We start from the raw sequence: 12422 nt of genomic DNA on the forward strand, positions 1-12422 counted from the left end.
ATTACAGTCTGGTCTGTAATATATCTCAACATGATTGAGATTGGTGATATCAGCACTGAACAACAGTCACATGCACCAAGATTAATTTAATCCACGTTGGTGCAACCCACCCTGAGAGTTTAACGTAATTAAAATAATAATAATTAAAAAAAACATCACATCCAAAAGCACTGCGAGTTTAATATAAAAAAAAATGTCTAATCAAAAATATTAAATACTTCTGGCTTAATTATGTATAAAGAAAAATCCCTTTAAATGACTGATAATTGCAAAAGTTGCACATGCACACAAGACATGTCAACACTTATTCTTCATAGGCCTATGTCATTGTAGTTCTCTAAGCATGTTAGTTATAGACAGTAAAATATCTCAAATTCCTTGAAAGAGGTCTGTCAAAGTGAAATAGTCCGATTGAAGGGGATTTAGACATGGAACTGAACCCATTTCAGTACCAGTGTGACCATAGTTTTGTTTTCCTTTTGTCAAATAATTTAAAAGGTGCAGTCCTTGACCCGAAGAAAGATATTTCCAAGAAGATTCATAATTAATTCATTCAATTCGTAATTAATAACATTGAAATGCACCTCAGAAATCAGTGCTACTGCGGAAATGGTGTTAACTTGGCTAATACCTTTTTAGTCCATTTACAGAGGCAGGGCTGTGTGAGTGTACTGGAATAAACACACAGCAATCGGACCACATGGAGAAATGCAACCTTGTGAAGGTTTTTATTTATTTATTTATTTGAACTCAAAGCAGCCACTCAAATGCTTCCCTTCTTCCCATCCTCCTGAATTAGTATTTTTCATTCGGCTCAAATAATGTATTGCTCTTCGCTATGTGTGCTTTTGCTAATGCCGAGATTGCCGACCCTATTCAGCTCTTTCTTAGCCTACATATTTCTGACATTAAAGTGTTCCTTTCTAACATTCCCCCACCCACCACTTCCTCTGTTACTACATCACAACAAAAAAAACAATGCAACATCACCACATTGCCACCACTATTTCTGTAAAAACAGCAGCACCACTTCAGAGGTTGCCCAGGCTCTCAAACAAGCAGCATAAAATACTACCCCAGCTCCCTTGTGCAAAAACAAAAGGCGTGAAAGAAAATCAACCAACCCCTTATACAATGTGCCGCATTCGGAAACCACACTGCACAGTAAAAGAGAACAATCTGCCCGAGGTCTGAGAGGCACTCTCTTGGCTGCTCTGGATTATGATGGTGGTGTGTGGCAGGGGTGCCCAATGCCCTAATCTCCTCTAGTTTATTTTAAAATTTATTTATTTATTTATTATTTATTTTTTAAAAAAAGGTCTAAATCTGAACCTTTAGGAATGGAAAAACTGAAATATCTTTCTATACCGCTGGAATGGCTGATGCACCCAATCTGAACTCTCAGAAGACCAGGCACTTATGGTACACATTAAAACCATCACGTTAACATAAGGCATTCAGGTTTATGTCATAGGCTAAGGCTACACATTCAGTTGTCTGCAGTAGAATGGTGCAAATTGTCAATATAGAAACACTCTTACATTGGACAAAAACACAACTGAATATTGTATTCGATCATATTTTACTGGAGGGGTTCTGAGAAACATCTTGTGACCGACTAGCCGACGGTGACAAGAAAATTGTGCAGGTGACTTCAAATGCAAGAATACAAGAAACTGGGACAATCTTTAAATGGGTTACAACAACACAACCACAAAACTACTTTGATAATTCTGAGGCTATGGCACACAGACAAGACCCAAAACAAGGCATCAAAATGCTATGGACATTTCATTGTCCATCAGAGGACACCATTGTGCAATAAAAAAAAAACAGAAGCAACATGCTTCACCCTTCACAAATCAGCCCAGGCTGACTGATTAACGGCTAACAGTTTGGTCAGATTCTGACTTCTTTTAGAAAACACATTCAGCAGGCCGTGTTGATTGTGTGCTAGGACATGTCACCACCCTGAACATATTTAAGCAGTGGATAGCTCTAAAGCATTGCTCTCACTACATTCCAGTTTAATGCACAGTACAAGACCAGCTGCAGAAGATTTATATTTAAACATTGACATTTCAAGATGACGTGGAATGACCAGTGAGCCTTGCTTGGCATTTATCTCCGCATACCTCCATAAATCTGTCCAAACACCAAACATCATCAAAAACTGAGACTTGTTTATGAAAATACCTTCATGACCCAAGCCTTGAGAGATTCACTACCTGTAAGATTTGCATCCCTGTGAATCAACATGTTCAGTTAGTGGAACACACTTAAAGTGCAGCAAACTACTCAGTCCAATACTCCAGGTTAGGGCACCTACTGCCTCAGCGAGTCATCCTCTGCCAACGCACGCGTCTCCACAGACCCCTCACCCATCCAATCACGGCACACCTTCTCCAGGTACTCTTGCACGGTCCCATCCACTGGTTGTTCAGCACTAGTTCCCATCCTCCTCTCGGCTCCATTTGCTCCATCTGCAGACGTGAGAGGCCCAGCTGTTCCAGCCCTGCAGCCCAGCACGGGGCCTTGGCCGTGGGCAGATTGGCCTGAGGGGTGTCCTGCTCCAGGTGCCTCGGTCAACTCGGCGGTCTCGTATCGAAACATCTGCAGCCGCATGACGCCGTCTGGGTTCTCTATGTATCTGAGTTGGGGAGACGCAGCGTTAGTGATGTAGTCTCACGCACCCTGGGGAGTATGAAGGCTTGCGCGCACAAAACAGACCTCGCATGTACAAAGACTGTTCTCAATACGTCTACTTACAACCACCGCGAATATGGAACATGTTTGATCATAATTTGCAAATGACACTGCTATAGTCAGTCCTGGATCATTTGTTTGTGGAAGGAAGGAAAAAAAACAGTGGAGGAAAAAAAAAAAGAAAAATGGCAGAAATCATCAGATCCAGTTATCTTGAGGCAAAACACTTAACCTTAGGGGGGGATATCTGACAATTACGCTAAAGTGCCCTTCTAAGCAACTGGTAGGTAAGCTTAACAGCCAATTAAAGCAACACTTTTACTGACAGCCCAGATGCCGATTCTACATGTTGAGGTCAATCAGCTGCAAACAAGAGGCAGAGATTTGGGCTATACACGCTCAATGACCACCTCTACATGATCACACAACCAACTGTCAGCTTGGTGTCAAATATAGACTGCACTTGCAGCATTTCTAATTTCATCTAGGGAGTGATACCGCTAATGAAAGACTTGCTGTAGGGCACCCATATGCTCAATCAACACCAACAGAAACACGAAAGAGAGCAAAACAAAAGTTTCCAAAACACATTAGTGTTTAAAAACTTGGGCATGACAGGTGAGGGGTTAATTTAAACAGACTGATGAACATTATTTGTGCATGCCACTTGTGGATTGTGTTTAATTTCAGAGATCATGTGTTTCAGACTTTCATTAAAAAAAACCTCACCCTCTTTATTTTTGTTTAGTAAATGTCTGAGAACCTCTCTGCAGTGTGAAAGGGAGAAAAAAGTTCACTATTGGTAGTCTGGTCTGGTCCTTGACTTCTGTGTCTGAACACAGTTGTTGTGATGTGAAGTGTAGTTCTGTTCACACATAAGGCCAGCGTGATTTACGAGCCAGGCCATAAAGCTGACAGAAGTCAATGAGGAGTTTGACTCTTTACGGTGTCTATAATGAGAACAGATTACAGATCTCGTTTCAAAAAAAGTCATCACGCCTGTGGCTGAGGATATACTGCTCGTAAAGTATCATGGACATTCTTCAAATGCTTTTGAAGTGCTCTGTAGTCTTGCTTTACATGATACTGTGTATGACATAAGGCACATGTTTTTGCACCAGTTGATGGTGAACACATAGCAGGAGCTTTGATGGCTCCATTTAATTATGAAGGATTAGTGCCTTTAAAAAACCTTTTGATGTTTTTATTTTCTCCTTCCTGTGCATGAGGCAATATCAAAAGGATTTCAGAGACAGCAATCAGTAAGGAGTTTTGTTCCGTAAAGATGAAGGAAATTTAATTTCTCAAATGTGTCTTCCCCCCTCAAGACATAAAAAACATTTCTGGTAACTCACTTGTATCTTACGTAATTCTATGTAATCAACTTTGGTCTCCAAAACTCTGCTCAAAACAATACATCATGGTTTCTTCAAAGTTAAAAAAACTGACGTTCAAGCACTAGTGACAGTCTAGCAATGTACAAGGGAGATCTCAGACCAACCTGACCCTGGCGTGTCCTGAGGGCCACTTGAAGCGGTGTTTCTTGCGTAGGTGGACAGTCAGGTTGTTGCCTCTGGAGAAGGACTGCTCGCACACATGGCACACGTAACGGGGCGCTGAATCTCCCAGCTGAAGACACATCAAAAAGCCAAAACGCGTGTCCATCACCATCATATGAGTTTATCATATTCATTGTGCTGACCTTTTCCCCTACCTTCAGCATTTCAGTGGTAAACATGATCATAAAGATATATTTAATATCATGATTTGTGTATTTAGAGCATTCCAGTGTATTTGTGTATTCATTTGTGCTGTGGTGGAGCAGCAATAGTGTCCCAATTTGAGCAATGGGTTCAAATATCGATGTTGAGTCCCTACAGGTTTAGATAAAAGCAACTGCTAAATCCCACTCAATTTTGTCCACATGATGTTTCTGTGTAAAAAAACAGGTGTAAAATATTTTTGCTCAATTCAAATGTTCTCATATTGTTTCACCCCTGAAGCTCTTAGTTATTACATTTTCAAAAATGCATTATTTTTGGACATTAACATATTAAAAAGCAGTATTCTTAGGCTGACCAACCCTTGTAGGATGGAAGACAAGCATGTTCTCAATCCGACTTGACCATTAGAGGTTTGTACTGTATCCCCATCTCCCTTCTAAATGACTAAATGCTTATTCCATGTAAACGCCAATTGGTTTATTTAGCGTTCATGTAACAGTTTGGTTCAAATCTTTAATCAGATTCATTTCAATCTGATTGAAAAAAAAAACATCCACGTAGAGATGCGGCTACTGAGGGTATTATAAAGTCATTTGAATCCACATGGCTGGCATCAATCAGTATTTTGTCTTCAAATACAATACTTAAATATTTTTAAATTTCCTCATTTGTCTGACCAAGAAAATGTATTGTAAATGTATTATGGCTCAAACAAGGTGTGATCATGTTTTTTTTTTATTTTTTTCATTTTCATCTAACTAAAATTGCACGTGAGGTGTCTAGTGGGTACATTGTAAATTCATAGATAAAGACACAGTCAGTTATACCTATGTTATACCTACGTATGAGCCCTGCTAATAAGCAGATTCAGGCGACTGGCTGAGCCAGTAGGAGAAACACATGGCTATATTTACAAACAAAACAGCACATGCTACAAGTCAACGGTCGTGAAGGTGGGTGACTAAATAGGCGGGGCAACATTTGCATATTCATAGTTCCCAGTCTTGGAATACAGAGGGAAGTTAGAGTTACATTAAAAGTAATTTTAAGCCAACAAGGACAACTTTTCACACAAAAAAAGAAGAGCCTGATTATAGATTTTGTGGGAAAGAAAGGAGTGCTGGGGATACAGTAAATCGCTGGAGTGGGTTTTAATGCCTAGAAACTGCTCCTGAGATAACGAGCCCTATCTTGCTCAGAGGCGCAAAGTTTAAAGATGCTGGGTGCAAAAGGGTTGTTGTTATGTTTCTTAATCAGTCATGGGTGTGTTTCAGGTGTAACATCTGAACAACAACACATCTGAAGGAATCTGCAGAGTAGGATGTACATGCATTCAGCACCTGCCTATTATTTGAACTCGTAGGCAAATTTAAAAACTAGCTTCACTGTGGTCTCATAGTCAGAGGCAAAACAGTTCTACACAGTTATTTACTTTCACTACTGACCGACAAGAGTTTGCCATCGAAAACGTCACCTGAAGAAGCAATATTTATCCCAATAATGTTTGAATGACTAAATAAAAATCCTGAGGATATTTATCCTGCAGAGAAGTTATTTGGTACTGGCTGCTTACAGCTCATGATGGTGTGTCTTCAGCTGTGCTTTATATGTGCCTTTCGCTAGACCAGTTTTTTCTTGGTCAGCAGCGTAATGATTTTTAGAGGGTGTAAGATAGCAACATTTGTATAAACAAAAAAAAGTCACTGACTGGATGATACGAATAAGACTTGCATCGCCACGTTGTGCCAGGTGCACGATGGGGCCCTATGTGTTTTTCCGGTTGTACGACTGAAATAATATCATACGTGCTAAGGAAATATGAAGACATTGGATTATAACAAAAATATTATACAGGCCTTGGTTTTGGGACCCATTCATGATCATGAGCAAAAATATCTGAGGCAGCAACAACCTTCATTTAGATTTTAGCGTTTTTTCTGTATGTCATTCTTTTGGTTCTTAAATACCACAGAAACAGCGGGAACAGGACGTTTATTGCAAACACACAGAATGTTGTCACTTTACAACAACAAATGGTGTACCTAATCAATCGTTCCTCCCCACAAAAGACATCTTAATTGATTCTGCCCAGTAAGGCCAAACCACTCCCCCGCTCAATTTGACCCCAGACGTGAATGCGTATTCTGGCATTAATTAATTAGCTACGAGTAAAGGCCATCGCCCACCGGACACGTATGCGGCGCGCCGCGACAATAAACAAATTAGAACTCCATTGTTTTCAATGGAGCAACGCCTCCTGGAAACGTCTGCCACGCAGCAGCCGCACAGAGAGAACTATTCTAAAATCGTGCGTGTCAAGCCCAGACCACCGAACACCGCTGAACGCCACTTCTGGTGGGCGCCGGGCTTAACCCAGTCCTGGGCTTCTTTGTTACCTGGACTAACATTGCATGTGTGTGAATAACTTTGCTGTAACATCCATAATAAAAGAACTTTTCTTTTCTTTTACAAGCCAGCCTTAAGTTTTTACCTGCTTTTAACTACACTGGATCAACTCAGTCGCAGTGTCTCCTTTTGGATTTAAGGACACAATTTTAATAGCATTCTTCAATTATGGAATGACTACTAGTGCATCCCATAAGTTTCTGGTGGGTGTAAATATGTCTGAATGTGCTGTTCTCACCTCATGTACCCTTTTGTAATGACTTCTGAGGGTCTGCATGGAATGAGTGTTGAAATCGCAGCTGGCACAATGGTAGACAGGCTCCAGGTTGTGCTTGTCAAAGTGTTTGAGCAAGTCAGCCTCATTTTTACAGCTGACAGCAAACACACAGGCAAGACAAGCAAAACACATAAACATATTTTTGTCTGACAATCAGTCATGCCATTGATGTTTTTGGTGATGTATTAGTAGTAGTTACACTTACCTGTACTCACAGAGCTCACAACGATATGGTTTTTCAGTGCTGTGCCGGAATTTCATGTGTTTTTTGACAGCAGATGGGGATGGACAAGTCATGTCACACAGTGTACATTTGTAGGAATTAACTAGAAGTCAAAAACAAAATAAAAAGAATCTTAGCCAAACCCCTAACTAGGTCCAAACTAAGTAGCTTGAAGGCAATATACAGTAATACTAAGGAACGGTTAGCCTTTCCAGACATTCCATTGTATGTCAGACTAAATTGAAAGCTCTAAATTGAGCTAAAGTGTTTTATAGAATAGATCCAGATCAGTAAAACCATTAAGATGGTGATGGACAAGTCATGTCACACCGCAGACATTTGTGTAGGAGGGTAATTCCTTGTCCAATCAAATAAGGCTGCTGTCTCAGATTTGGTTCAAACTGTATCTACCTCCTCAGTGGATTCCATACCAAGCCTTTTTAAATATTTCTGTTCAAATTTCGAGCCCTGATATTTATTTAGTCTTACAGTCTGAAAAACACATCATTTGGAAAGTTGTGTTTAAACATATTCCAGGTATTGATAGCCACCCTAAATTAGGAAGACTTAATAATTCTCAGCATGAGGACTATAAGGATTTGTGAGAAGAAAAAGTGCAGTGACAGTGACTACAACCATTTGGTTTCGATCATATGTTTTTCTTAAAATAATACACTATTAATACTGTGCCAAGAATCATTCATGTACAATGAGCAAGATGATATTAAAGATAAACCAAGGGAAGGCTTCAAGTTTGGATTTTTCAAAGGATTAACATAGTGTGTGGGATAGCTAACAGGCACATGGAAATGTGGAAGTAGCTCAATATACACTATATTCCAAAAGCATTCGCTCACCTGCCTTGACTCACATATGAACTTCATTCATGTGACTGGTGCTCCAGTCATGCCTCCCATGGTGGCTACTGACCACACCTGCGCTGGTGCTGACTACCTTCCACCATGCCTTAGTTATGGTGCTTTAGCATAGCGCTGTCATGGACTTCTCATGTGTCATGCTATACAACTCCTCTTCTCCCCTCTCCCTCTGTCTCTCTCAACTCTCCCTCTTTCCCTCCCTCCCTGTCCTGTCATTCAACTCCCTCTACTTCCCTCTCCCCCTCTGCCTTTTCCTTCTATAGTATAATAATTTATATCCCCATTGATATGCTTATTAATACCAACCATCATGACTTATAGTAATACTAACCCACTTTATTTCTATTCCCTTTCCCCTCTATCTCACCTATGAGGTAAACCATTACCAGTCATCAGCCATCTTTGTGCCTGGCCCTCATCACACCTGAAGTCCCATCCCTCTGACTGCCATTGCCATAGTCATCCCTATGACTGCCCTACCATCACCTGCTGTGGTTCCCTGCCCGGATCCCTGGCCCACGCATCCTAGCGATCCATTACTTTCCGAAATTACTAATGGACAATTTATTCCCTACACTGGACTATTTAACCTTCTGATACTACAAATGACTTTACTCTACTGTAACTGACCCTAGGTAGATGGGTTGGGCCCTTGAGTCGTGGATCTGTCTGAGGTTTCTTCCTATATGTATCTCAAATTCTAGGGGGTTTATCCTTGCCCCGGTTACTCATGGGCTCTCTTTGAATGTTTAACACTCTGTAAAGCGCCATGAGACATGTGCAATGTTTTGGCACTCTATAAGTGAAATTAAATTGAAATTGAAATTGAAATAAACAGATCATCAAAATCATTGTTTTACCTCATATAAGGAAAAAGAATGAAAAAGCTGAGGTATACAATGCAATTGACTAAGTGTACTTATATATGAAAGAAACATAGTATGACATTGGCACTTTAATTTGTACACTAAATGATTACGCATTGAGCCATTTCCACATATTTTTTGTTGCTACTTCTGTAACCACACATTGTTTTATCCTTATTATATTCATGTGCAATTGTTGTGGAGACCTCAAATATTGGCACAACATTAATAAAGTATTGTATTTGATAATAAAAATACTGATTGATACCATCACACCACCAATAAAAAGTTTGCAAGGCATTCAATATCACTTGTTTTGCAAAGTGTCAAATGATGAAAATACATTTTCACCCTTGATTTAACGCACTGATTCAACAAAAATATTTTACAGGTATCTGCTTTAGGACTGAACATTATGTAGACAAACTTTAAGCAAAACCTGAGGAAAAATTTTCCTGGATTCTCTCTGATTTTACATGGAAAGACCCACGGGTTAACTGGAACTCAAAAACAAAACAACAAGAAAAAGACTTGAAGGAATGTCTACACTAAAAACAATGGCAAAGATTCATTGTGAGTAACAATTGTTTGTACTTGAAAGCAAAATATTACTAAGGAATAGCAACCCTTTCAAGCCATTCCATTCAGTATATCAGACTTAACCGAAAGATCTCAATTGAGCTGAACTAACCAAAGCTGCAATTGTGGAATGTTTGGTAAAACAGAAACAGATTAGTAAAACCATTAAAACCTCACCATGGTTCCTCATGTGGTCTCGCAGTAACCTCTCTGTGGGCCAGGACTTCAGACAGTGGGAACACAGGAACTTCTGGTCTGCAATAATATTACAATGTGTGAGAGAAATGGCAAACGAAGGAAACACACTGGAGACAGAACCAAAATGCGGCCACACTCTGGCCAAGACAGATATTCCTCTTAAAAGACAGCATTCTGGTCAGCGGCTGCTTTCCACAGCTGGAAGGAGTTTTGACATAAAGCTAGCAAGCTGGCCACCTAAAAGGCATCGAAAAACCTTGACAAGTACCAACAAGAACACAGATGGCACTGAAAGCATGCTAGTGCTAAGTGCACACTATAGTGCTGTGATGTTCTGAAAGCTTTCATTTTCACTGGGTGGTCCAAGCCTGTGTGCATGTCCTAATAGGCAACTGGTGGGAATATCCATCATTCGATGCCATTCAAACCCTGTGAAACCTGCCTGGATAGACAGGAGTATGCCCTCTTTTTAAAGTGCTGAATGCAAGAAAATAAAACCATCAGTCTGGTCAACCATTCCCTAAGAAGAGTTCCTCACTGGTTAATATACTCACAGTTGAGATATAAGTTTTTTTCATCATCTTCTTCTTCTTCTTCATCATATTTTTTTATAACAGGCATCAGAACTTAAATGGAGCTAAAGGCAAAACTAACTGTAAGGCTGATCAGAAAGAAATTCTTATACCGTCAGTGGTGGTCTGCCGTTGGATGTGGTCAAAAAATTTGGTGTTGTTGGCAAACATCCCCCCACAAAATGGACACGCCACTATCTTCTCCTGGGTGTGGCTGCGCACATGTTCACGCAGCTTAAATTGCCCCTTATATCCAGCCTTGCAATCTGAAAGTCAGATGGGTAGTTATTCATGACATATTCATGTGAGTTTTTCATAACTTCTACCAAGACAGCAGAAATATGCCGCTATATTGTTCCTACAACATTTCTGTAGCTCATAGGGTGTAAACAAGGTTGGTAACCATATTAAGACAATGGGTTTGATTTTCAAAGAGCACAAGATATTGAAAATATGTTTGTACTTAATAGTCCTGTGCTGTAAGTCCTTTTTGGATCAATGGTCTTCTGTTATGAATGAATAAGTGTCAAATGTTCTATTGTTATACCTGTCCAGCCACAGCATAGCATTTTCTGTTGTTTCCCAGTGGATGCCACGCTCAAGGACTGGACATGGTTCTCAACATGGCGATAGAACCACTCCGCATTGTCCATAGAGACCTTAACAAGACAAACAAACAACTAATTTGTCTCATTCTGTCAGACACTACAAGCAGACTTGGTCTATGTAGCAAACGTGTGTGTGTGTGTGTGTGTGTGTGTGTGTCCATTCACATATTTGAATGTACTGGTCCAATATACTCCACATTTTCACTGGTAGTGATGCACTGTGTGCTCCTACATGATGATGCGGATCCGGATGCCACTTCCTTTACTGACCAATAATAGAGGCTGTGCTCGCCTGACAGCTCTTGTTAAACCAGAGAATTTACACCTAAATCGCCTGTTAAAATGTCAAATGTCAAAAATGTTCAAATGGGTTCTCCCTCAGCTAAATCATGTCTAACACTCCATGGACATTTCCATGGGCTAAATGTCCATTGACTAGAGAAATTGAAGATCTGATAATAGGAATAATAGGAATGATGTTTCAAAAAGGCTATACTTTAAGTGTTGTCATGTAAACATGGCCTAAGTTTGTTGTTAACTGCCTGCTTACTAAGGCAGTTAACACCAGACTGAAGTAATGAATGGATGGTTGAGTAGGCTACATGAGTGAGTGCCCACTCACCCCACAGTACTCCCAATGGCATGTAAATCTGTCCGGGACCCCAGGAATGATGTTGCGGTTATGCTGGCCCACAACACAGGTGCCGAGACGGGGCCGTTTCTGAAGGATGGCCAGTCCCCACTGCTTCAATTTGGTATGGTAACAGTGGAACAAAGCATGTCTCAGTAATATCGCACTGTCCATTGCACAGCCACAGTCCCTCCACAGGCAAACGGAGTCTTGAAACAGTCATAACAAAACAAGAGAGAGTCATTGTTTACATTTTACAATTACGCGCATGCAACATGACTACTACCCGAGGAAGTCTCATTTTCTCCTACCGATGTCATCCTCTGCAGTGTCCAAGCAGTCAGTAGAAGTTTGGTGTTCTTCTACGTGACGACAATATTCCTGCATTTCACTGAACATTGCTTCACAGCGTCCCCACTCACATGCGAGCTCCACTGAAACATCTTCTCTACGAGCGCGTTTGCTAGCACGAGGCATGTTGGCGCGGCAAGATATTGTGACAGAAGCGCATGCAATGCACGTGCTTTCTGCTGTCAGCCTACATCTTTAGTTACTTTCTCCCAAGCAAACAATAAGCTACCTCTGAAGTACAGGAAAGGGTTACTTAGCCTACCGCCTACATGTTATCACATCACGCTGTAGTAACCCACATGCCCTCGACAAAGCTCCATGTTGAAAGTAAACTTTTCCGGGAGTTTTTCGGAGGGGCGGGCTTGACAAGGCCCCCGTGTCGACCTATCGCATGTACGGAGTG

The 12422-nt window shown here is 40.7% G+C and overlaps 1 protein-coding gene across 1 annotated transcript; it reads right to left on the reverse strand.

The window, feature by feature from the left end:
* Positions 1-1565: 1565 nt before the first annotated feature.
* Positions 1566-12353, reverse strand: LOC134059932 (histone H4 transcription factor-like). The gene is made up of 9 exons (XM_062516485.1): positions 11980-12353; positions 11660-11877; positions 10977-11088; positions 10543-10695; positions 9837-9914; positions 7319-7439; positions 7075-7207; positions 4208-4335; positions 1566-2650 (listed from the first exon to the last, which is right to left on the reverse strand). The coding sequence occupies exons 1-9, from the start codon at positions 12143-12145 to the stop codon at positions 2326-2328; spliced, it is 1434 nt and encodes a 477-aa protein (XP_062372469.1). The 5' UTR covers positions 12146-12353; the 3' UTR covers positions 1566-2325.
* Positions 12354-12422: the final 69 nt, after the last annotated feature.

Source organism: Sardina pilchardus, chromosome 16 (assembly GCF_963854185.1).
Source record: "Sardina pilchardus chromosome 16, fSarPil1.1, whole genome shotgun sequence".
Lineage (NCBI taxonomy): Eukaryota > Metazoa > Chordata > Actinopteri > Clupeiformes > Clupeidae > Sardina > Sardina pilchardus.